Raw genomic sequence first — 23,730 nt, forward strand, 5'->3', positions numbered from 1 at the left:
ATACATGTCATATAGGCCGATTGGTATGTATAAACAGTCTGTAGTGTCAAATAGGGGGTCCATCAAGTCCCCCGGGGTTGTCTCAAGGCTCCCTCTAACAGATGAAAGTGCAAAAATAAAAAAAATCACTGTATTTTGATGGAAGACAAAAATGTGATTACAACCGCTGAATCAACAACCTTACAAAAAAATAAATAAATAAAGCCCTTCAATACCCATGATTCTATAAGCACCATGTATACATCACCACCGTAATCAATGTGTGGGCTTCATAACCAATAAGATTGTTTTCCTAATTTGCTTTACAGGCACTACATATCCTGAATATTGGCACACACAGCTGCAGTTAAATTCCTCCTCTCTGAATGCAGTTCTTAAATCCATCAAAAAAAAAGGCAGAAGCAAATATTATATGTGCCAAGAAATGCATCATGCTGCTGACAAACGATTAATTTCACACTGTCCCAAAGCTGATTTCATTTAGGTAAACACACAGCAAAGATACGATTCAATGACTTCTCTGACTTCTACAATGAGCAAAAAAAAGGCGAACAGAAAATGACTTTTAGTGACATTACGCCTTAAAGAATGTTTCTTGCTGCCAGCACATGGAGCACACAATTACTATACGTCTTAGACGGAGTGATTTATATAATTCTGGTAATCAGGGAATTAAGCCTTTCAGCACCTGTAACACTGATATATTGAGTAATTTCCTTAAAAAAAAAAAAAAACAACAAAAAAACAAATCGAGACGATATTGGGATATAAAACAACACGTAAAGCTAAAAGCAAGGTCACTGAACCAACCTGGAAAAACTGAGATGAATATCTGATCGCGTGACTGCAGTGAATGTATGCTGTAACACGACCCTGCAGATAATCACACAATACTCTCCACTAATATTTTTATTCACGTGTGTGAAACTCATGTCCATACAGAGCAGTTATTTCTCATAGCAATGTTGACTCAGACTTCACTTCTGTATGTTTCTGCCAAACAAAAAAAACAGTCAGCAAATCTTACACACACAGAGTGTATTTAGGTCACTGGATGTCTAATACATGCTGTTTACACCATGTAGATCTGCAGATGGTGGGAATGTTAAACTGATGTTTAGGGTCAGGTAAAAAGGGGTGAATAAAGCAGTATTCACTCGCCCAACAGCGTCTTCCAACCACGTCTTGGGTTCTTTAATAGAATGTATCGAACAGGTCTCTCTGGGAACCTACAACCTGTCAGCCAGCAATTTAGACAGTGAAGAGACAAAAGATGACATTCAAATTGTACAAAAACACCCATTAAAACTGGTCTGGTATGAAAAAAAAGGTAACAAACAAGAAAGATGGTCCGTAGATCAGGTGGACTGACTTAAACGCTAACGTGTACCCCTGTCAATCCGATAAGAGTCTACAGTGAAGAATGAAAAGAATATATCTCCCCATCATAATCATAAGTAAGCTCATACAGTCTGTCTCTAGAATGTCTGTCCACGTCCCTCAACTCAGCAACAACCAAATGGAGAAAAGCAAAGAATGATGAATAATTTCTCTATTTTGGGGGGGGAAGTTAAAAAAAAAAAAAAAAACATGGGACAAAAAAATTAACATGATAAGCTTAGAAGCTTAAGAAATAGAATGTCTTCCTTTTTATTTATTATGAGCTTTTTCATATTTTAAGCCATTTCATGTTTAAGCTTTTTGATTTTTTTCCCCTTCCTATAATTGTTGATTCAATGCAATGCATGGAACAATAAAAGGGTCCCCCGGGATTGTTGCAGCTTTTTGTTTGCAAACGAAGGTGGTGAGTGCGCCAGATGCGGTTTAACTGGTGTCCATGGACTCCATGTTGGCCGAAGAGGAGTCCCTCTGGATACTGTCGAAGATGGCAGCGAGCTCGGGGTTGGAGCTGATCTGTGACTGAAACTCGCTCATCAGGGGGCTTTTCTCCGCCTCGGGGATGGTAAGCAGAGCGGCCACCGCCCGCATGGCTGACCGCTTCAGCTCATCCTGCTTTTCAAACTCCTGCTTTACAGAGTTTGCCTTTACCTAAAAGAGCAAGAAAGCAGTACAGATTACTGCTACAAGCACACACTATATAATAAAGGATGGACCGCTTGTGGAAGAATCATTTTTATTAACCTTTGTAGTACATGTGGCTCTGAGAGGCTCCACCAGTCTGTCCAACCTCTGTAGCACAGCACTAGGACACAGAGTGGAGAGTCGGGCCAGCATCAGGAAGGTCAGCATCTAAATGGGGGTGGATGGGGTTGAAGTACAACATTAGGTGTAGAACACAAAGGCATCTGTATCTAAACCATGAAGTGGGTGTGACCGAAATCATGGTGTGTGAATTCTGCCTCAGCCATTTCACTCCAGATCATAACTGCTCTGTTGTAATCCCTTTCCCATTATGCTGTTTGATTCATTTAACTCGGTTTCATTACTCCAAATATAAATAAACTAGCAGCCTAATCTAAATCACCAAGCAGTAACTGATGTTCATTATGTGGCCCTTTTTTTCCCCAGCAAACTACATTTTTTTTTGGTTGCATTAAATTGCATCTGTAGACTAAATTCTCTTTATTTGTAATATGTAATACACTGCTGAGGCTTTGATATGGCTTTAGTATTCTTTCATCTTCTGTATTTGACAAATGATCTGTATGGCAAAAAGCTTTGAAGTCATAAAAGATTCATAGCTTGGGGCACTAATGAGGAATAATGCTCTACCTTGATATCATAATGGTCTTTGAGTCCATCTTCGACATGATTAAGAAACTCAAAGATGTCGAGTCTATCGAGGCAGCTGTCTAGAAGAGTGTACATGCACTCGAAAGCAGCCTTCCGGATGTCCAGCCCGTCATCCACCGTGTGCTTGAACGGACCCATTTCAACCTAACGCACACCAAGGACAAACCGGATTAGCGCTGAATGAATTAAGACAATAACAATTATAACAAATAAGAAGAAAATAAGTTACACCCACCTCTCTAATCAGCTCTTTGCGCACTTTGGTCTCGTTGTATAAGTGAGGAAGTACAGTGTCCAAGAGGTCTCGGATAAGTGAGGGCTTATTGTGGGCCGCAGAGTTGAATGTAACAAGAGCCACTCTTCGCACATTAAGGTCTGGGTCTTCCAATGTTTTTAGGAAATCACCTAAGATCATTGTTATGAAAGAGAAAAAAAATTTTTTATTTTCAATTACATTTTTAAAAAAAGGAGCAGACAATATTTGCAGTCTGAAAGCAAAGAGCTTACCTATGCAGTTTTTCAGTAGAGGATCAATTGTCTGAGGGTGGTCTGAAATTGTAAACTTTACAGCAGTAACTACTGAGCTTCTGGCATAGGATGATCCTGGGAAGAAAAAACCGAGCATCAGTAAATGGTACTGCGATGAAAGTAGATAATCAGACTAGAGTATGATTCATCTTCGTCCTCCAGCAGCCCGACCATGACAATGCTATTCAACACTAATGCATTCCACACTTTTCATACCCTCGGTCATCATAAACCTGCTCACATGATTTTCACTTTATAAAAAATGAAATCTAAGATATGGCACCAGGACCCCTTTGTGCAGTTTAACTACCTCAGCTACATTCACTGATAGAATAAAGTAAAGTAATCTCAAGTCTCACATATGATGCTTACCTGATAAGAGATAGCCCTTTAGTCTAGGCAGTAGCGTCTCAGGGTCTATAAGAGTGAGCTTGCCCAAGCATTCTGCCACCACGTTGCGGGTGCCTTCCTCTGTACACTCACAGTGCTTGAGCAACAGAGTCCACACGCTCTCCACGTATGGCTTGAGGCCACTTACAGATGCAGAGCTGATGATCTCTTTGAGCGAGTGCAGCAGCAGGTACTGACGCTTGGCTTGGCCCGAAATCTCTTGCAGCACAAAAGGCAGGTACTCAGGCAGGTTTCCCACGCTAATGCTGCCCAGTGCGTATGAGGCAGCTGACTTGACCTCTTCACTGGCAGAAGAGAAGGCCTCCAAGATCACGGTTTTGAGTTCAGGCTGGCCACTCAGGTCTACATGGTGACCCACCTCACCCAGGGAGAGCAGGGCCAGCAGGCGGATAGAGTCAGTAGAACGTGAGTTCTTGACGTCCTGGATGAACTGACCCACTACAGCTGGCCCCTCTTTAGGGCAGGCACGGGTGAGGGCCGCCACGCACTTGGCGATGGAGTAGTAGGACTGCTTGTGGGTGAGTGAGGCACTCTGTGCATACACAGGGCTGGTAAGCATGCGTAGCAGGTCCATGTAGCCAAGGCTGGCTGTACCAGTGCCCACTAGTGCTTGGAAAAATTCTAGCATAGCACCAAGAGCACCACCCTGAAGTAGGGGTGAGCGCACCAGCGCAATGAGCTCAGAAAGGATGGAGCCACTGATCTTGGCAAGAGAGTCTGGGTGCACACGGGCCAGTGTGGTCAGGAAGCTGATGGCCATCTGTGAGACGTGCATGTCACTCTCACTGATGAGCGGTGGCAGCTCATCTAGCACAGCATCAATCATGGCTGGTGTCACACTGTCACTGTAGTTCTTAACCAGTATGTCCAGTGCAGCCAAAGTGCTCAACTTCAGCGCCCTTTGATTCTTGCGCAGAAACGAGGCTAGGATCGGAACTGCATCGGCTAGGATGGGACGCAAGTCGATCTTGAGAGGTGAGCCAGCAATCAGTGTCAGAGCTTTCACCGTAGTCAATCTGGTGATCTCGTTCCTCAGCCGCTCCAGAAAGATAGAGAGCGTGCCTGGGAGATCTGCACCCAGACTGTCACCAAGGTTGCAGATGATCTGGCCCATGCAAGAGATGGCACGCTCTTTAACCTCTTGATCAATGTCAGCTGCCTTGAGACGCTTGATGGTGCAGGCAAAGAGGTCACTAATGTAGGGCGAGGCATCAAAGGCATCTGTTTGGTCAAGGGGCCGGATTACCCGCACCAGCTGTTGGGTGACCAACAGGGCTTCTGAGGTGATCTTGTAGAAGGGATCGCCCACACAGGCCACTACAGGGGGCACCAAGGCCTGAACGTGGGGGTGGAAGACTTGAGGCTGGTGATTGCACAGGATCACATATAAACAGGACAGGGCATCAATCTTCAGATTGGAGGAACTTGATTTGTCATTTAGAGAGAATATGATTCCTAAAGAAATAAAAAAGTGTGAATATTGCACAATATTGTTATTTGCACTACCATGCACTTCTCACACTATGTACATAACTGATCAGTCATATATTCTGTATTCATATTTAATACTCATACTGTATTATATCAAATCTGCATTGTCTTGTATAGTATAATGTCATTCATGTCTTTTTGTATAGTCTACGCATAATATAGTCTGTATAGTATATAGTATAATATGTTATTTTTGAGAGTCACAAACAGCTGGAACCAAATTCCTTGTGTGTGTCAATGCACTCGGCCAATAAACCTGATTCTGATAGAATGAATAACAAAAAAAAATAAAATAATAATAATAATAATAATAATTTAAAAACAAAAAACAAAAAAAGAGCACACAGGGAGCCTTTAAAATAGAATGCGGGCATTATACAGAAAGCAGAAGTTTACCATTAACCATAATAAACTCTTTAAAACACCAGTGATTCTCACATTCTTTTTTATAAAAGTCAGCGAAACAAACAAATGAGAGAATTTTTGGAGAGGTGAAAAATTCTGCTTCTTTAAATCTGTGTGTAATTTAGAATATGTATTACGTCATTTTTCACAATACTTATTAAGTCATCATCCTACCAGGTCCTAATATGAACTGAACAAGTGTGTGTAGAAAACATTCAGGCCAATGTAAAATCCAGGGAAAGCCAGAGGCACATACCTGGGATGAGCACTGGGATGTGCTGAGTCAGAGCCCCAGGGAGCACATTTACCAGCTCGGTCAGCATGTTGAAGCAGCACTGCCTGGTCTTCACACTCTTCTCCTTCATTTGTTTATGCAGGGCTTTCACGATCATGGGCACCTACAGAAACAAGCAACTTTTGTTTATAACTTCAAAATATTTAAGTGATGCTTATGAAACATGAATATTATCCTCTGTACATACAGTATACACACACACACACCACACACAATAGACTGAGTGTGTTCCACCTGGCTCTGTAGCATCGTGAGTGGAGTCTCGCCTTGCTCCATAGCATCCGGGTCACACAGCCAGCTCTGGGCAGGCCGTGTCTGTTTGAGCAGGGACAGGTAGGCGTGAAACACGTCAGCCTTTACGTTTTCCTCCCGCTCCTTAAAGCGGGCAATAAGTGCTGGGGAGACCGTGCGGTAGAACTCAGGCAGCATCTCATGCCGAGTGCTCACCACAGCATCCAGGCATTTAGCTGCAGCCCGCCGCACCTTCCAACTCATGTCATCATCATCACTGTATTCATCATCACTTCCTGCAATGGTTTTAAGCAGCAGAGTTAATTATATGTAGATAAACAACAAGCCACAAATGTAGAGCTACTGTTACAATTAATTCTTTGAGCAAAGTCTCCAACTTTCCAAAAGACTTTTATTTATCGCCTTCAACGGCTTCTGCAGTTTCCTTTAACCCCCTTGACTCAGTTGAAAGAGCAGAAAAATGTTGCGTCTCAAAGTCCCAATGCCTCTCAGTTCAGCTGCATGAGTGAAAGATGCCTTTAAGTTCACAGTGATCTAAACAGTCTGAACTTCATATGCAAAGAAATAAACAAGAGGAAACGAAGAAAAAAAACAAAGGACCTGTATTTGTCCTGGTCACACGCTCAAGCTGTTATATCTGATATAATTGCCTGAAGACAGTCTGGCACACCACCCACACCCTGAATATGAAACGAGTGCCATAAGTGCACTCATGTGAGAGACCAGTGATCAATCTGCTGCTTTCAGGAAGTGTCACAGGTTCCAGCAGACTCAATATGGAGAACAGAACCAAACTGGTTTTAGAGGAAAACAAAGGATTTGGACCGTAATCCACCCTGCAAAGGCTGGATAGAGACCTGGGCAGTCTTCATCCTACATCTGGTCTTAAATACCTTGGTAGTCTTCATCAACACCGTCTGCATCCATGGCATTCTCATCTTCATCCTCATCATCATAGTTATAGTTGGGGTCATAGGTTAAGTACTTGAGGCAGATGTTGATGACTGTTGGGACATGGGGGTAAACTTCCTTTGGACACCTACAGTACGCACAGAAGCAGAGTGTGTGTTACTGGATTAGACACAGTTCTGAAAACTATTCAAAATTATTGCACATGCCCAGTGGGGATACAGTAGGCTGTGTTCTCTTCTGTTCAGCTCCCAGTCTACAAGCTTATCTTGGAAAAACACAAGCAGATAATCCTCTCTACATATCTGTCAGTTCTCCAGCTGAAGCAATACAGAGGGCGCTTAAAACCCACAGAAAGCACACTCCTTGAGAGTAGTAAAAGTGAAATGCTGTAAAGAGAAAAAGGGTGGCTGGCTGAAATTCATTTCCCCTACTGGAAGCCACTATAATGAGGTGATGTGGAGATAAGGAGATGAGGTGACTATGAATAAGCAAGAACAAGTATTCGCTGACATTTATGAGGCGGAATCCACAGCATCAGACTGCCACATGGTGTCTATTTTCCCATCTAAGGTGTTTTATATAAAAAGCAAAGCAAATACTTTATCTTACAATTCAGATGACTTGGGGGGGGGAGCAGTCAGGTGAAGATCTCACCCGCTATTAAGAGAACTATGGCTAAACAAGAATCTTCCATTCACCAGGATACTGAGTACCAACTCAGGCCATCCTTAAAAATATTTTGGTTTGCTGCAGTAACAGTAAAAAAAAAAAAAAAAAAAAAAAAAAAAAAGGGTCGGTAGGTAGGTCTATATCTTTTTTTTTTTTCCAGGTTTCAATGTTACAATTTTGGTGATGGTGATTACGTAGGTATGACTTTAAACAAATTAGCATATCGTGACGTCACTGACTGGGTCTTCAACCCGTACCTTCGGGCGCATCATCGCAAACCTTCTTTTGATGCTGGACACAGTTTTCCAGAACTTCGTGCCAAGTTAAAGCGGTGTCAAGCTGTTTTAATGCATTTTTAGATATATAATGGTGTCCGAACCCGTTAATATATTAATATTATTTTATTGCTTTTGTATTAGTTGTTCGAAGAGTAAAAAAAAAAAGTCTGTCTTAACGCAAATTTACAACCGGCAAGTCGGTCGGAAGAAAGAAAAAAAAGGAAAAAAAAATTGAGTCTGTCCTAAATTGACAGGGTCGGTCAGGTTACGGCAAACAAGAATATTTTTAAGGATGGCCTCAAGCATTATTATTATTCCTCAGCATTTAAATAGCTATCTTTTGGTAGGAGTTGATCTCTATGAACTCACATGTACAAATCTTGACACTGTACGAGGTTTTTACTTCCTTGATGAACTTGCTAATGAATTTATTTGTCTGTTGGTGTAAATACGAACCAGTTCTGCAAATACAAACCTCCTGACGAAGGACTCAAATGCTTGTATGCAGTATTCCCTCAGCTCGTCATCATCAATGTTACAGAACTTCACCACTAATGGAATGATCTTTTCCAGGTACTCGCCTGTAGAGGATAAGAACAGCACGGTTAACGTTCGTCCGTCTGTTACGTACATGTCGGCTAATCTTTAAAGCAACAGCTGAAGGACTGAATTTAAAATGTTGTGAAAAATCTATATTTCCTGATAAAGGCTTCTCTGTTTAGCCGCGATGAATAAAAGATGTCACATACGAAACTTAATTAAAAACTAGTAGCAGGAGAGAGAGAGAGAGAGCTACAAAATTGCTTTGAATGCACTTGACTATGTAATCTTGCACATCTTAATGGCTGCTGTCTTTGTCTCATCAAAAAGAGCTGGTAATTGGCCGACGGCTGAACATGCTCGCTAGCACAGCTAACCTAAATGACTTTTCACTTCATTTCACCCGTGCCGGTCTGGGTGCGTCTCAGCGGTGCCGACGTGGGACAGCGCACAGTGACGAGGTGACAGGTAATAACGGTGTGACTGTGGATCCGGTGCCCATCAAATACTAACGTACGAGGAACTTGTTCAGCCTGCTTCCAGAGCGCACTCTGTATTTTCTGATCGGTACTCCAGGTGCAGCTTGGGGACTCTCAGAGATCCCTGAAGCACAGCCACGTGCTCAACGTTTTCATTTTATTACAGTAGTGGGAATCCCGACCCGGTGCCCAAATTATTCTATTTATTATTGACATTGTCAGTCAGATTGTACTGAACGGGCTTAATAAAATTCAACAAACAAGCAGATCTATAAACGTCAACTAGAATCTAAGGACAAATTTTTTTATTTTACTTTATAATCTTAATAGATTATGTTCGTTGAAAAATTCTGCAAGAGGATTAGCAGAGATCCTGGATCTGAAAAAAAAAAACAATCTATAAAAGTGGCTATTCCCGTTATTCTACAAACATACAATGAATTGTGTAAAAGAAAAGGGGGGAAAAAAAAAAAAAAAAAAAAAATTACGCAGGTGAGTAAAGCAAAGTTCAGACTGGAACAAAATCCCTCAGTAACCATGAAGCACTGTAAATGTAAAAAAAAAATCTGACTACAATATATTACATTAATAGATACAAAAAAAAAATCCATGCCGAATTCACATTCACATGTACCTCGGCATTCAAACATGACTTCAGAGGGCTTCCCTTATTCCAGTGTAGGTGTACATGTGAGGGTTTGTTACATGTTGTTTATAATATCAAAAGGGATTATTAACAGATTATTAGGCTGCACGTAAACAGGTCTAGTAAGTCATTCAGGAACTCAAAGCAAGCAGAACTAAAAATGTGCCCCGGGACAAAATGTTACCATTGTGATTGTAAATGTGGTGTATTCCAGATAAGCACTATTACAGTTTGATCTGGTTTATGTGTAAAGCACACGAAATAACGACTTTAAAAGGAAAAACTAGAAAGCTTCCACATGGATAAACCGCGTTTTCTCACCGATTCTGTGGCCGGCTTGTCGACTGATGGCGGCGATGCATTGGATATAAGTGCGAGTGGTGGACATGGAGTCGTTGCGCGATAGCTCGGACAGTAAGTGCTCGATGAGGTCTACGAAGACAAGGTTCCCACAGCTCATGACCAGATGACCCAGAGCTATAATGGTCCTCTTCCTCACAGCCAGCCGAGGGCTGGTCAACTGGGGCAGCAGGCAGCTCAGGATGGACGGGTGGAAGTTCACCAACAGGCCTCCTTGTCTAAACAATAATATCGTAACCCATTAGCTATGTGAAGCATAGCCTTAGCTTTAAAACTATACTATAAAAAAAAAAAGGCCAACATATGAGAGTATGTGCCTGGACAAACACAGTGCTCTTATTAGCAAGCCTCAGGATGTGAATGTTCACAGCAATACCTCTGGAGGTTTAGCTTCCCCTTCAACCAAACAAATTCTAACATCATTTTGACATTCTGATGCTTTGCTTATCTCTAATTAAATCTACATCGGCTTCCTTAAATTCATCTACATAAAGCACCAATACTGTTTCTTTTTATTTTGAATAAAAACAAGCACATTGATATGATTCTGAGCAGAGAGGAAGCCAAACTGTAGAGTGCCAGAGGTGTTGCTAATTCACCTTTTTTTTTTTTAAGAATAAATATACATGACTATAAGATATGAAATCATCTGCAAATACAACATTTAAAACACTGGTCTGAAAATTGACAAGAGCTCTAGTCCTTTGAGTCTTTCCTGAAAAATGTGTTTTCTAACTTAAGCGTAATGTTCGTCAACATAAGATATTGGCATCAATATTCATGGTTTTGTTTTTGCATCTAAACCCAACGCTGCCATTTAAACTGTTTTATGGTTCAGAATTCAGCCGTATAAACATAAATCACAAATTGTGGGCCAGTCAGAGCCCTACTCAACTGCTGGCAGTATAAAAAAATTAGATCTGAAAATTGTATAAATCAGCTAGAATGGCAGCAAAACCAGGAGCTCTAATGCCCTTTTCCACCAAAAAGAACCGGGTGCTGGTTCAGAGCTAGCGCTGGTTCAAAGTTGGTCCCACTGGCGAACCTTCTAAGAACCGGTTTGCCTTTCCACCGGCTAGAGAGCCATCACAGAGCCGAGTCTGACGTCACTGTATACGGGTCACGTTACCCAGCGCAGCAACGTTAGCGCAGCAGAGGCAAACACAACCATGGCGGATGTTGCTTTACTGTTAATGCTCATGGCTTTGTGAACCTACATTAGCTTCCAAACGTTATTTTATCATTAACACAGAAAAAAAAATTAGCCTTAGCATGTAGCTACCTACTATCATGTGTGCTGATAATGTATCATATTGCGGTAAAGTAAAAGTGTATTAAACATTAGTATACTTAAGGTACATTATCAAATGCGTTAACAGTAGCTCCGCCTACAGCCCCGGACACAAGCGGTTCTTAAGTCTAGACCAGCAATGTTTTGGTGCTACTTAAGAACCACTTTTCCTGATTCAGAGCTGGTGCTTTGGCGGTCGAAACAAAAAGAACTGGTTCTAAATTAGGCTCTGGCTCCGAACCAGCACTCAAACGGCCTCGGTGGAAAAGGGGCATATGAGCCCATGCAGCTCTGTGGCTCTCCATGGAATACTGAAAAACTACAAATGGCCTTTTCAAAATGAACTTAAAGCTGTACTTCATTTTCTGACAACATGGGAGACATCATGTAGTGCTGATCAAAGCAAATGGTCACTTTACTCTGTAGTTAAAGCCATGGATTAACTTTCTGCCACTGGGTTAAATAATTTATCCCAGCCTAGATCTAAGGAGTCTTTTCTTATTCTTCTGTTGATCCATTTATTTTTAGAAGACCAAAAATATCTGCTGGAAGCACTTCTGTGTACGGATAACATCTGTATTCTAATGAAATAAAGAGGACAAAGAGAGAGGCAGATCATCATTCACATCAGAGTGTCTGAGTGTACCTGCACAGCATGTCAGCCATGATGTCCAGCGCTTCGAGCTGCACTGACACATCCTCCTGCTTGGCAATGGCACTTGTGAGACGGCCGGTTATCTTTTTACAAACACTGGCAGCGAGGGCAGACCCTGTGGGAGGAAAACAGAACTGTAAATGTGACTGTACTTAAGAACAAAGTGTTCAGAAGAGAGAAATGTAGAGGAAAATTACCGCTAGATGCTGGTGGGAGCTCTCCGATCACCGTCTTCAGACCAATGCTGGAAATGTCTCGAAGCTGCTCTTTATCCGACAGCATGTTCGTGCACAACGTGTCCACGATCGTCTCAACCTGGTACTCCTTTACTTTGCTCACGAGCGGTCCCAAACTACGACACAAATCGCCAGCATTCTAACAACAGCTCAAAACAGATTTCATTTCGTTTTTTTTTTCTTTTCTTTTTTTTCATTTTAGGGGTGGACTTTATCTATAAATTATCTACAGAAGTGGATCACAGTCTGAGCTTTAGCTCTGTAGCTGTGTTCTTGTTATCTGCTGGATAAGCAGAAAGAAATCATATCCTTGCTATCGACTTTTCAAAACAGAGCTTTATATTTGGTGCACATATTTAAAAAGAATGCAATTCTGAGTCTAGATGTGAATCCCACCACCAACACATCCATGACCAAGATCCTGACTTACAATCAAACCTGCATTCGACTAACTGCTGATACTGAAAGATCGTCTTCATCTGGTAAAAACTTTCTGATATGCTAATCTGGTGTCTGTAGATAAACAGGCATTTAATTTAAACAACAATCACCCCATTTAAATGTACAGATAGATCAAAAACAAACTTTTCCCAACTCTGTATGGAGTAATGTTCTTTTCCACTGGTTTTTTTTATGAAAAGAAATGGAAAATAAACGGTTGATCCGCTGCAATTTTCTCAGGATTATGTTAATGGATGTAAATGAAGGCAAATTTACTCTGATGCTTAGCACTAAACCACTCCGCTCTGTCAATCAACATTTAACACAGCTGTAGTCTCATGGAGCTGCGATTTTCCCTGACAGTCTAAAAAAAGAGGTAACATGCAATCATGGTGAGGACAAAACTAACAACAGTCAGCATTCTTTCAGCTCGGTGTTGCAGACATACTTACAAATAATATGAGCTGCAACACATAACTGTGACAACTCTATCAAAGAGCCACTGTGATGGTGTGTGGGCAAGACTTTTTTCATGTAGACACACAAAAACAATTCTACCAGCACATTCCTGCTAGTACCATTTCACTGCCAGGTTCTGAACTTCTCCGTTTTTGTCTTCCAGAAGTTTAAGGATCATCTTGACCACTTTCCGCTCGCTGTCGTCATCCAGCTTGATCGAGTCCTTCTGCAGCTCTGACATCAAGTCATTAGTAGCCATGAATCTGTAAGAACACAAGACATGCCGATTAAGCTATGAACCTACAGCTCTACAGATTCGACTGAGGTACAAAATTCAAGTGTGTTTTGCCTGCGAATGTAAAGCTCATTAAGAGTTGTGCTTTTCACATAGAGACATGAGCAGTAAAGCCATTTCAAGCTGTTTATTTCCAATCTGTATGCTAGTGAAGTGACGTGTAACATCACCGATGATGTTCTTTCTAGACTAAAACGCTTTTTACTTTACTTAAAAACAAAAATCTATTTCCCCCCCAAAACAACCCACCCCCACCCCGGGATTCACACATGGGAAATACGCAATACAACATGGCAGCGTGCTCTGACTAAACCAAAGAGCTTGTTTCCAAGAGAGATGCGGTTTCTTTAGTCGTATTGTAGTGGTTCAGGTTCACTTTAGACGGTGAAAAAGCCAAAGCACGCTGTGAAATTTGTCTGAAGTTTCAGACTACAGTGTGTGTGGCGCTGCGAGCTTTATAAAAAAAATAAAAAAAAACACCGGATAAAAAGCAGGCAAACATAGCGGACACATTTCTCATTGCATCCCATATGATAAGCAGGGGTCTCGATGGAAAGATATTACTGATGCTGTGGCGCGTTACATCGCTAAAGACATTCTGCCCATATACAGTACACAGTTGAAAAGCCTGGATTTATTCATGTGCTCAAAATAAATCAACCCACGATATGAGCTTCTAAACCAAAAGTATTTTTTAGAAGTTGCTCAAAAAAAAATCTATCCTATAGTCTGGTGTTTTTTTTATACGTTTAATAGATTCTTATAGATATAGATTCGATTTAGAGGACATTTCACCCAGCTCTAATGGGAAGCATTTAGTTTTGTCTTACATTTGACTGAACTGCCAGCTGGATGATAATTCAATATGCTAATTCCCACAAATAAACCAAGCTCTCCCATCACACAACAGCTACCAACCAGGAAGGGGTTAAAGCCAACACGTGCTCAACATAAGACATATAAAGCAACGTTCATATCTTTACAAACAGCTGCTTAAGCTGCATCATAGGACAGCCTAACAAACTGAAAGTAAAGCTCTGTCTGCCCTCTTCCACGTAATTGAGCGCTGGCTAGCGTTGTCCTTATTGACAGAGGAGAGAGACTATCCCATTCCTCCCACTTGAAAAGCATGGTTATAGAAAGCTCTGGCATCACTGGGTTTCAAATGATTTCAAATATATTAGCATTGTAACCCACTATACAACCATCCCCCCAACACTTGCCAGTGAATTTCACAGAAGATAAAATCCAAACAAACACGTCCACTCTGTTTAGTGTCCCCTCCAAAGCCACACGTAGAAAACATGGTAGAACACCTGAATGCTAAAAGAAGTTCTTCAGTGTTCTGAACTGACAAGCATTGAGACCGTCAGGCAAGTAAAGATGCATTATAGTCCAGATTGGTTAGATAAAGGTGGTGCACATCATTTTGTTTTGTTTTTTCCCCCCTTGCAATGGTTATAGACCCTGTAGTGCCACTGAGACCAGAGTTTCACATCAGAGGAAATATTTTATTGATAGCTGCCGGCTGGAGTAAAACAGCCAGTAAAACAGCCAGTCTCTGACACTGAAGACTGGCATTATAAACTTAGCAGAAGGACATCCAGATGCCACATCCTCACAGGTAATACTCAAGAGCTAATTTAAACACATTCGCCTCTCATCTTGTATGTCAGCATTTGGTAAACTAATCATAACCCACTTTGGGATAAAACCAGAGTGGATTAGCTTTTAGGCATCTATCCTGCCTGGGCGTGAACATCAAAGCTGCTGAGTCTGAGCTTGAGAAGTAGGGGGAAAAAATTACAGCATCCAAACTGAGGCGCATGCCTCCATCACACAGACACATACAGCCTGTGAACAGCTGCTTTGGCAGGGGTTTGATGGGAAGCAATTTTTAGAGAGCTGAAGACAGGATGAATAATGCATAGGGGTCCAATCAACTGCGGGGCAAATGAACGTCTGCACAAAGAAACAAAATGGCGAGCAAGCAAACCTTCCAATGGGGTAATATTATGATGAAAGAGGAAATCAGAGCACACAGCAGATGAAGATTTAACAGGCATTTTTGCAAACCTTTGAGAGCCGCAAGGGCTGATAGCGTGATACTCTTAGCAACATGGAAGCATCTTAAACCATTCAGTGCTGAACCTTTTCCTGTTACCTAAATTCACAGTGACCAGAAATATAAGCGTAGCATGTTCATATGATATCAAAACTACAGATGGGCTTTCTGTCTAATATTTAACAAATCAAAAAATCATCGCTGTCGGGCGGAAACCTTGTATGTCCAAATTTTGTCAATTTCATATTTTTTCACATATCGATGCTATTGGTCAGTCCCCATGTGGGTCTGTTATTTTTACAAGTTATTAACCAATCTAAAGTCTTGAAAATAGCTTGAGCGCAAATCTCTTAACTCCATTGGACACTTCAACTGTCCACCTCTTCTTCACTCCACGGGAGAGCTTTGCGGCATATTCTCAAGATTAAGAGTCGCAACGAATCAACACGTCTGAGGTAAATGTATTCAAAACACTGGGCTCAAAGAAAAAACTAGTTCTCAGAACCGCTAGTTGAAAAATAATGGTTTTGGAGATACGAGGATTCCGCCCATCAGCGACGATATATGTTAGAGTTAGGAAAAGGATTTTCAGTGACCCACTAGAATCGAAATGATAATGTGTTGTAATGAAGTATCATTTTCTACTGCAATTACCTCTCTCTTCTTAATGGCATTACACAGGTCTGACTGACAGAAATATTGAAGAGCTAGAAAGCTTTACTGAAAGTCAGATCGATAGCTCGGCTTGTAGCCCTATAGTTAGAGCTCGATCTTAGTTAAAAGAAATTTTATGGAGGTTATAATAATCTAACAGCCAGTACAGATAAGTGGATTTATCGTGTCACACACTGGTGAAATAAAAGCATAAATGATGTGTAAAATTTAAAAGCGGTGCCTGGTGTAAAATAAAAAGTGTGGCGAACAGCTGAAATTATAGTTTCGATATATGAGGAGCTTAATCCGGAAACCTGAGGTACTGAATGTGCCTCCGTGGTAGTGCACTTTTCACAGAGTTGTACTGAACGTTATTGAAAATGTCTGACCCGTGAGGTTCATATCCGACCACTGCTCCGTCCCGCTGTGGAGCAACAACCGCCTGCTCCAGAGACCTGACAGTGCGTTGTGCATCCAAATATTCTCCCTACATATAACCTTTTCTTTTTCATATTCTCTTACAGACTTCCTGCATAACAAACATTATTTGGAAGCTGGCAGTTCAATCAATTAGCTGGCTATTTGTATATGCAGAATAAAAACACCTTCACCTGTAATATATACACTACTGCACATGTGACTGAACTCTTCACGAGAAACATTCTCTACAAGTAATGCCTCAGGAGCTCTTAGGGCTTCAACAGGCATGCACATGGAGAAATATTTTACACAACATCTACAAAACAACACTGGCACTGCTGAACAAAACTAAACAAAACAGCTATAGATTTTTTTTGGCTGAGCATGCCGGCACCTCCCTGCTTGCTAAGTTTGTTATTTGGCTCTGCAAGCCTCGCTCCTATTCATCACATAATGACAAAATGATAAATACTTACAACATAAGTACTGTTTTACACAGTGCAATTTCAGCAGTGGTTTCTACCATGCCGTGCAGAAAATAGTGTCGCACAAACAGTAAATAGCCCTCGGTATAAGAGAGGTAATGCAATGCATAGGGAAAATGTCTTTAAAAGATGAAGATGAATTTTTAGTTATTTGTAGGTAAAGAGGACAACATGGCATGATCATTTTTTAAAATGAGCTTGAGGTAATAGATATTTTTCTGTCCGTTCATACGTTTCCTTTATGTTTCACAAACTGTAGCTGTCCCATGTTCACATCCTTCTATTAGAAGTGTCCTAACATCCATTACACTGAGATTTTAAACAAACATTTTAAAATGCCAGATGCACTTAATGACCACTGATCTCTATTTCTGACCAAAGAATTTATGCAATGTACGATTTTCTGCAACACCAACATGGTTCAGAAAATTGTGCAATGAAAAGATAAGAGTTTTTTTTTTATTAGAAAATTGTTTATATTGTCATTCTCAAAAAAGAAAGAAGCACAGTCATGTGCATTTACATAAAATACAAGCAAAATGTATTTACTTCCTAATCAAGAGTGAATTAAGGTCCTTGGCTAAGGGGCTCAGCAATGGCAGCTTGGTGGACCTGGGTCTCACAACCTTCCGATCGATGATCCAATGCCTTAACCACTAAGCTACCACATTTTAGTACCTATACAGCCAGACGTATGTGAACACCTGACCTTCACAACCATATTTGCTTGCAGAATCTCTCATTCCGGATTCAATCCCCTTACAGTGTTATAAAAAAACGATACTCTTTTGAGAAGGCGTTCCACCCTGACATCAGGTGTGGTCTGGGGTGCAGTCAGCGCTCCAGTACATCCTAACTAATGGTGTTCACTGGGGTTAATGTCAGGACTCTCTGAGTATAGGACACTCCAGATTTTCTGCTCTAAACTTAACACATTATGTGTTCATGAAGTTCACTTCATGATTATATTTACATGTTCATCATGTACACGGTCATGATAGAACATGTACATATAATCATATAACGTATACAAAGATTTCATAATACATTTACCGCCACTGAACTGTATTTTTTAATGGTCGACTAATACTAATAGTATATCATGACACCGTGATATTTATGATATAAGGATTCAAACTCTAACAGCCCTGAGTCAGTGAAAGAGTCGTGCAGCATTAACTTTAACAAACCTTTTAATATTTACAACAAAAACCTACTTGTAACTGGGTTAGGATTAGGGGTTAGTTCCCAAACTCTGGTACTGTATATACTAGACGACACTGTGCAGAAAACGTAAATAAAATAAAGAACCGTGTAAGTGGTGAGTCAGAAAAGTAGCTGGCTAAGCTAACAGTGCTAACCTAACGGTGCTAAGCTAACGGTGCTAAGCTACACCAAGGAGTCAGCTGTTAATAAGATTTAACAGCAACATTATAAAATACAATGCAATATTATACAATACAATGCACTTTATTCCTAAACGTACACCCTTGCTGATAGTCTGTAAAGAAAATCCTATTCCTGACCAGAAGAGTTAGTTGTTAGCGCATTAATAAAACATAATAAAAACACTGCGATTTAGCTGGCTAGCTAACTTAGCATCTTATACCTGGTGTATATTAGTTAGTACAGGTCGCGTCCAAAAAAAGCGATATTAATGCTGAGAGATAAGAAGGACAAAACACAATTAAGAAGTGACTTAACGTAAACGTAAACAAACAGACATGCGAGTCAAAGTCTGACAGCAAAGCTAGCATGCTAAGCTAACGCCTGCTAACCAACTTAACAAAACAGCGGCTGATCCGCGGCCTAGTTAGCCAGCTAATGCTAAAGCTAATGCTAAACACACTCAGCTCATCTCACTATTTTTTAAAAGCTTTAAGCTCAACGAGTCTGCAGTTGCAACCGTGAGCCATTTCTCTAGCAAGTTTCTCCATTAGTTACCTGAAATCCTTGTCGCTTGAAGTCATCTTCTCCAGCAGATTAGAGATGTGATATGAAGCACTCGCCATGTTTGCAGTGCTGTGTGAATTACGGCTTTGCTAGCAACCACTTGTAAGTGTGAAGGATGTTTCCTCCTGTTCCTCTGTCTTGCGTTTGCGGCTGCAAAGTAAAGCCCGGTTCTCCACGGTTTCCTCGTTTTTATTCGTCTAAGCTGTACAGACTGAAGTAGACTTTCATCCCTTTTCAGTTTGGGTGTTTGAATGAAGGTCCGACTTCGCTGTGCAGGAGAAGGAGGAGCTGCGGATCCACACCAGCGCCGTTACACGGGTCAAAGTTGAGAGGAAAATTCTGTGGGTGGGAATTCGGTTCGAGTGGCAGCTGAATTGTCGTATCGATGATCTGGAGACAAAACCAGGAAATGGAAACTCACTAAGCTGTTTGTTTTTGCGACCTACTGTACATATCGATTTACAAAAACGACTTAAAGTAGAAGAAAAAAAGGAAATAAGGCGTGACAGAAAGGGTTTTTTAACGGTTTGTTTAAACAAATAAAAAACATAATAAATAACATTCATAGTAACATACAGTTTTTAGGCTTTTCTAGTTATTAAAAAACTTATCTAAAGGTGTTTATTGGTGAGACAGTATATAAAAAACGGACAATACACACTGACACGCTCACACATACACTCGCGCGCGCGCACACACACACACACACACACACACACACACACTAAACAGACAGTTATTAAATTTGTATTGGAAGCAGGTAAAATGGGCAAGCATAAGGATCTGAGTGACTTGGACAAGGGCCAAATTGTGATGTCTAGACGACTGGCTCAGAGGATCTCTGAAACTGGTCTTGTGGGATTTTCCAAATGGGGAGAACAATGCTGTTCTATATCCACACTGTGATACGGCAATCTTCATGATGCTCTCATTAGTTCTCCGACAGAATGTAGTGAAGGTAGGTCAAGTCACGTCAAGAAGCTTTTATTGTCATTTCAACCATATATAGCTGAGGTAGTACATAGACAATATTTCCCCAGGAGCACGGTGCTACATAGAACAACAAAGTAGAGATGCTGCTGTGCTTTGTTGGTGATGGAACTGGTGTTGAGTGACCAGGTAAAGTTCCCCACCAGATAAACACTAAGGAATTTGGTGCTCTTGAATATCTACGGAGGATCTGAGAGTGGTCGCTCTGTGTTGTTCTGAAGTTAACAACCATCTCTTGAGTTTTATCAACATTCAGAGACAGGTTGTTGGCTCTACACCATTTTGTATTTCTACACAGTCATGCCAGCAAAGTGAACAGCAGTGGGCTGAGCATGCAGCCCTGAGGGGCTTCAGCACTTAGAGTGGTGGTGCTGGATATGCTGTTCCTCATCTGGACTGATTGAGGTTTCTCACTCAGGAAGACCAGGATCCAGTTGCAGAGGGAGGTTCTCAGGCCCAGCAGGCTCAGTTTCTCGATCAGGTGCTGAGGGACTATTGTGTTGAATGCTGAACTGAAGTCTATGAACAGCATTCGTATATATTCTCTATGTGAGTGCGATGGGAAGGGATGTTCTGTGATCACCAATAAATAGAGATCTTTCTGGGACTTTGTTTGGCTAGAGAGGTGGTTTAAAGGGTCAGGCGGAGGCTTCTGTAATAAACTCTTGATTGTCTCAACAATCAAACTATTGATTAGATAAGTACAGATATCCCAGAAGTCAACAATAATGTTTACAATAAATAATTAAGTGACACATTGTTGTTTTTACAATAGCTGCTCCACTGAGAATCATTGCTGATGATTATCTTCATTGTTGTGTCCAGATAAATCACCAGACTATGCTGGACTTGGACCCTTGCAACAGGAATCTGGCACTCACCATAAGAGTTGATGATGACATTATATGTATTTGTCCTTGTGTGGTGTGGTGGATCCAGAGCGTATCTGGCCATGGATGTGGCAGTCAATCCCAATTTACACACACACACACACACACACACACACACACACACACACACACACACACACACACACTGAGAAGCTATGTTTGTGTTTCCAAATCTAATACACACACACACACACACAACTGCAAATGGCTATTCTATGATAAGGACATTTTTGAACAATCTGGAATATACAAATATCCTATTATAGTGATAAAGTGCAATGTAATGCAAATTACAAAGCATGATCAAGCTGCCATTTTAAGTATTCAAGGCAACGGCTGCCAAGTTTATTTCCAAAAGCTGTTTGATTACACTGGCAGTAATCAAGGGCCAATTCATATCCAATTTGCCATAAAAATCCTTTATGATTTCAAAGAATACCCACAACAGCTGTGTACCAAATGTCTCTTCGATGGACAGCAGGTGACAAAAGCATAAATGGAAATGGAGAAATGAGTTTAATGTTGTGGTTAAGAACATAACTGTTTTTTTCCAGGAGACATTTACTAGATAACATTATGCAATTAATTAATTGACTACGAAACTATTTTATAGCTTTTTGAGCAGTGCACCAGAAGACATTATATTTTAGTTCTGATTTTTCATGTAAGATCATTAAGCATTTGTATATGGGAATGTTTACGTGCGAAGGAATAAGCATACTTCCATTTCGGTACTAAAATAAATCTTCATGCTATAGTCTTTTTTTAGATAGCATGCACCCAGTGTCCTAATTCCATTGGCTGGCAGCATCAGTGATGTGTGAATGTGAAGTGCCAATCATGCACAATCGTGCCAATCATAGTGTTCACATAGCAGTCTGTTTCCTTATGTAGGCACAGCGGCACTCTCTGTTTTAAGCAAACTGAGACAGTCGAAACATTTAGACCTGACCTCATTCCTTCTCTGGTGTATATATGATCTTGTATATAGGATATACTGAAGTTATATTACTTGGGAAAATGTAAATGAGTAGTTTAGAGTAGTGTTTGATCTATAAGTGTTATGTCGAAAAAAGGAGAGAGGTTAAGCAAAATTAGCAAACTCTAATGCTATGTTAGTTCGATTCAAATTGAGGCTAAATGATCTCTTAATTACACAGGCAGACAGTGACCCAGCAGCGGTGAATGACAATGAAGACGAATGGGCACAAATGGGGTTTAATGATGCACTTTCTGTTTACAAAGGTCCCCTGAGGCATTAATCAATTATCCCATGCTAACACTCACACTCTCTCTGTGTGTCTCTTCCTCTCTCTCTCTCTCTCTCTCTCTCTCTCTCTCTCTCTCTCTCTCTCTCTCTCTCTCACTCTCTCTCTGTCTCCTCTCTCTGTATGAAATTCAAAGCGACAACCCCTTCTCATTTTGCTAAACTTCTGGACTATAAAGCCTAAGTAACTGTATTCACTTCAGTGAGCCCTGACCTCAGCTCTTAGCACTTAATATATAATAAATGCCCTCTCCCACCCACTAGGAGTTATTACATACAGAGCAAAGCCATTAATATGAATAGACCTTAAATATGTCCGATGCAATTACATTATTTACTCAACCCAGAGAGGCTTAAAGCACAACTCCAAGAGAGCTCTGTCCCTTAATGCACATTCATATGCATACAAGCATTTCAATTCCTCCTCATTCATCTTCACTATCTAAAATGAGACTGCTGATTCACTTGGAGGGAGGAACACAATATAATTCAATTCATTACCCAGTCATTCTAGTTTAACAAACAGCTCATATCATAAAGAATGGAAGGAAAACCTGATGTGGACAATAGTCATGTCACAAAACATTTCAGTCAACATCATTGCTTTTTTTATACCACAGAGCTGTTAAATTCTCAAATCCGATTGGTCAGATGGTTGTTTTGACATCAGCTCTGATGGATATGATACAATTCACAGGGTTTTACGTTCTTGTTATAAGATATTCATGTTGTTATAGTAACAGCTTATTCACAGGGACTTGTATGGCAACTGATCCATATAATAAAACAAATCCAATACAAAGTGGTGTTATTGGTCAAAGTCATCTAATCATCGATTGGTGAAGTTTTCTCTAAGTATATTTAACATTTTTGAAAGGATTCAATGCTTATATCAGTGCTTTGTAATGGTGGGGAAATTTTCCACCAAAGAACTGAAGACATTGGATTTGCATTTTTTTGGTATCTCAGTCAAACTTGTCAACTATTGACAAATTGCTGGCATATAAGAGGGAAAAGACTTCAGGACATGTTGTTAATGTAAAATAATTAACAACCTACCACATGACATTGATTATTCTCCTATAACAGTACATCCTGAAGTCTTTTTTTATTATTATTTCTCTAATACATGGGATGAGATAATATAGCTAAGATATTCCTTGTTTATTTATTACAATTTGTTCTGGTTCATGTGATATTCTTAAAAACAAGTTGTGTATGGCTGATCACCTCTTTAAGAAATCAGCTGATTTTGAGAAATACAACAATTTGGCAAATCTTGTACACTAAAACATTACTCTAAATTTGATTCGCATCAGTCACACATATAGTCGAGAAATAAAATAATAATACAGATACACAAAAAAACAGGCTTTTACCTTTCTGTTGTACCATTATGTTTACTAGTGTTAAATAATTTTTCTAGTCTTGCAAAAAAAAACCCATATGCTATTGAGTTTGTAGTATAAAAAAGAGGAAAAAATACAGTAAGAGACCTCTGAAAAGTCCCAAAGGATTAAATGCAGCAACAAAGGAAACAGAAATTATAACTGAAATTTAGTTAAAGTTGAGTGTCTAATGTAATTTATGTTTACTTATGATTAAATGT

At 40.4% G+C, this 23,730-nt stretch overlaps 1 protein-coding gene and 1 long non-coding RNA gene across 2 annotated transcripts; one reads left to right on the plus strand and one right to left on the minus strand.

Annotated features, from left to right (window-relative positions):
- Positions 1-894: 894 nt before the first annotated feature.
- cand1 (cullin-associated and neddylation-dissociated 1) lies at positions 895-19,269 on the minus strand. Its single transcript, XM_027151393.2, has 15 exons — positions 18,966-19,269; positions 13,222-13,365; positions 12,164-12,318; positions 11,958-12,081; positions 9,982-10,238; positions 8,471-8,576; positions 7,030-7,175; positions 6,119-6,411; positions 5,846-5,987; positions 3,655-5,148; positions 3,262-3,357; positions 2,990-3,159; positions 2,734-2,898; positions 2,143-2,250; positions 895-2,049 (listed from the first exon to the last, which is right to left on the minus strand). Exons 1-15 carry the CDS (start codon positions 19,031-19,033, stop codon positions 1,825-1,827), a joined length of 3,693 nt encoding a protein of 1,230 aa, XP_027007194.2. The 5' UTR covers positions 19,034-19,269; the 3' UTR covers positions 895-1,824.
- Positions 19,270-19,359: 90 nt separating this feature from the next.
- On the plus strand, positions 19,360-22,923 carry LOC113645670. Its single transcript, XR_007138564.1, has 2 exons — positions 19,360-19,932; positions 20,790-22,923. It is a non-coding gene; the product is annotated as an uncharacterized LOC113645670 (long non-coding RNA).
- The last annotated feature ends 807 nt before the right edge of the window (positions 22,924-23,730 follow it).

The sequence above is a fragment of the Tachysurus fulvidraco genome, chromosome 19 (genome assembly GCF_022655615.1).
Source record: "Tachysurus fulvidraco isolate hzauxx_2018 chromosome 19, HZAU_PFXX_2.0, whole genome shotgun sequence".
Taxonomy (NCBI): Eukaryota; Metazoa; Chordata; class Actinopteri; order Siluriformes; family Bagridae; genus Tachysurus; species Tachysurus fulvidraco.

Coding starts and splice junctions, on each gene's coding strand:
- cand1 (XM_027151393.2), bottom strand. CDS start 19,033: ATGGCGAGTGCTTCATATCACATCTCTAATCTGCTGGAGAAGATGACT. Junction 6,412..7,029: donor TGTTGATGAAGACTACCAAG/GTATTTAAGACC, acceptor AAACCATTGCAG/GAAGTGATGATGAATACAGT. Junction 2,899..2,989: donor GCAAAGAGCTGATTAGAGAG/GTGGGTGTAACT, acceptor GGTGTGCGTTAG/GTTGAAATGGGTCCGTTCAA.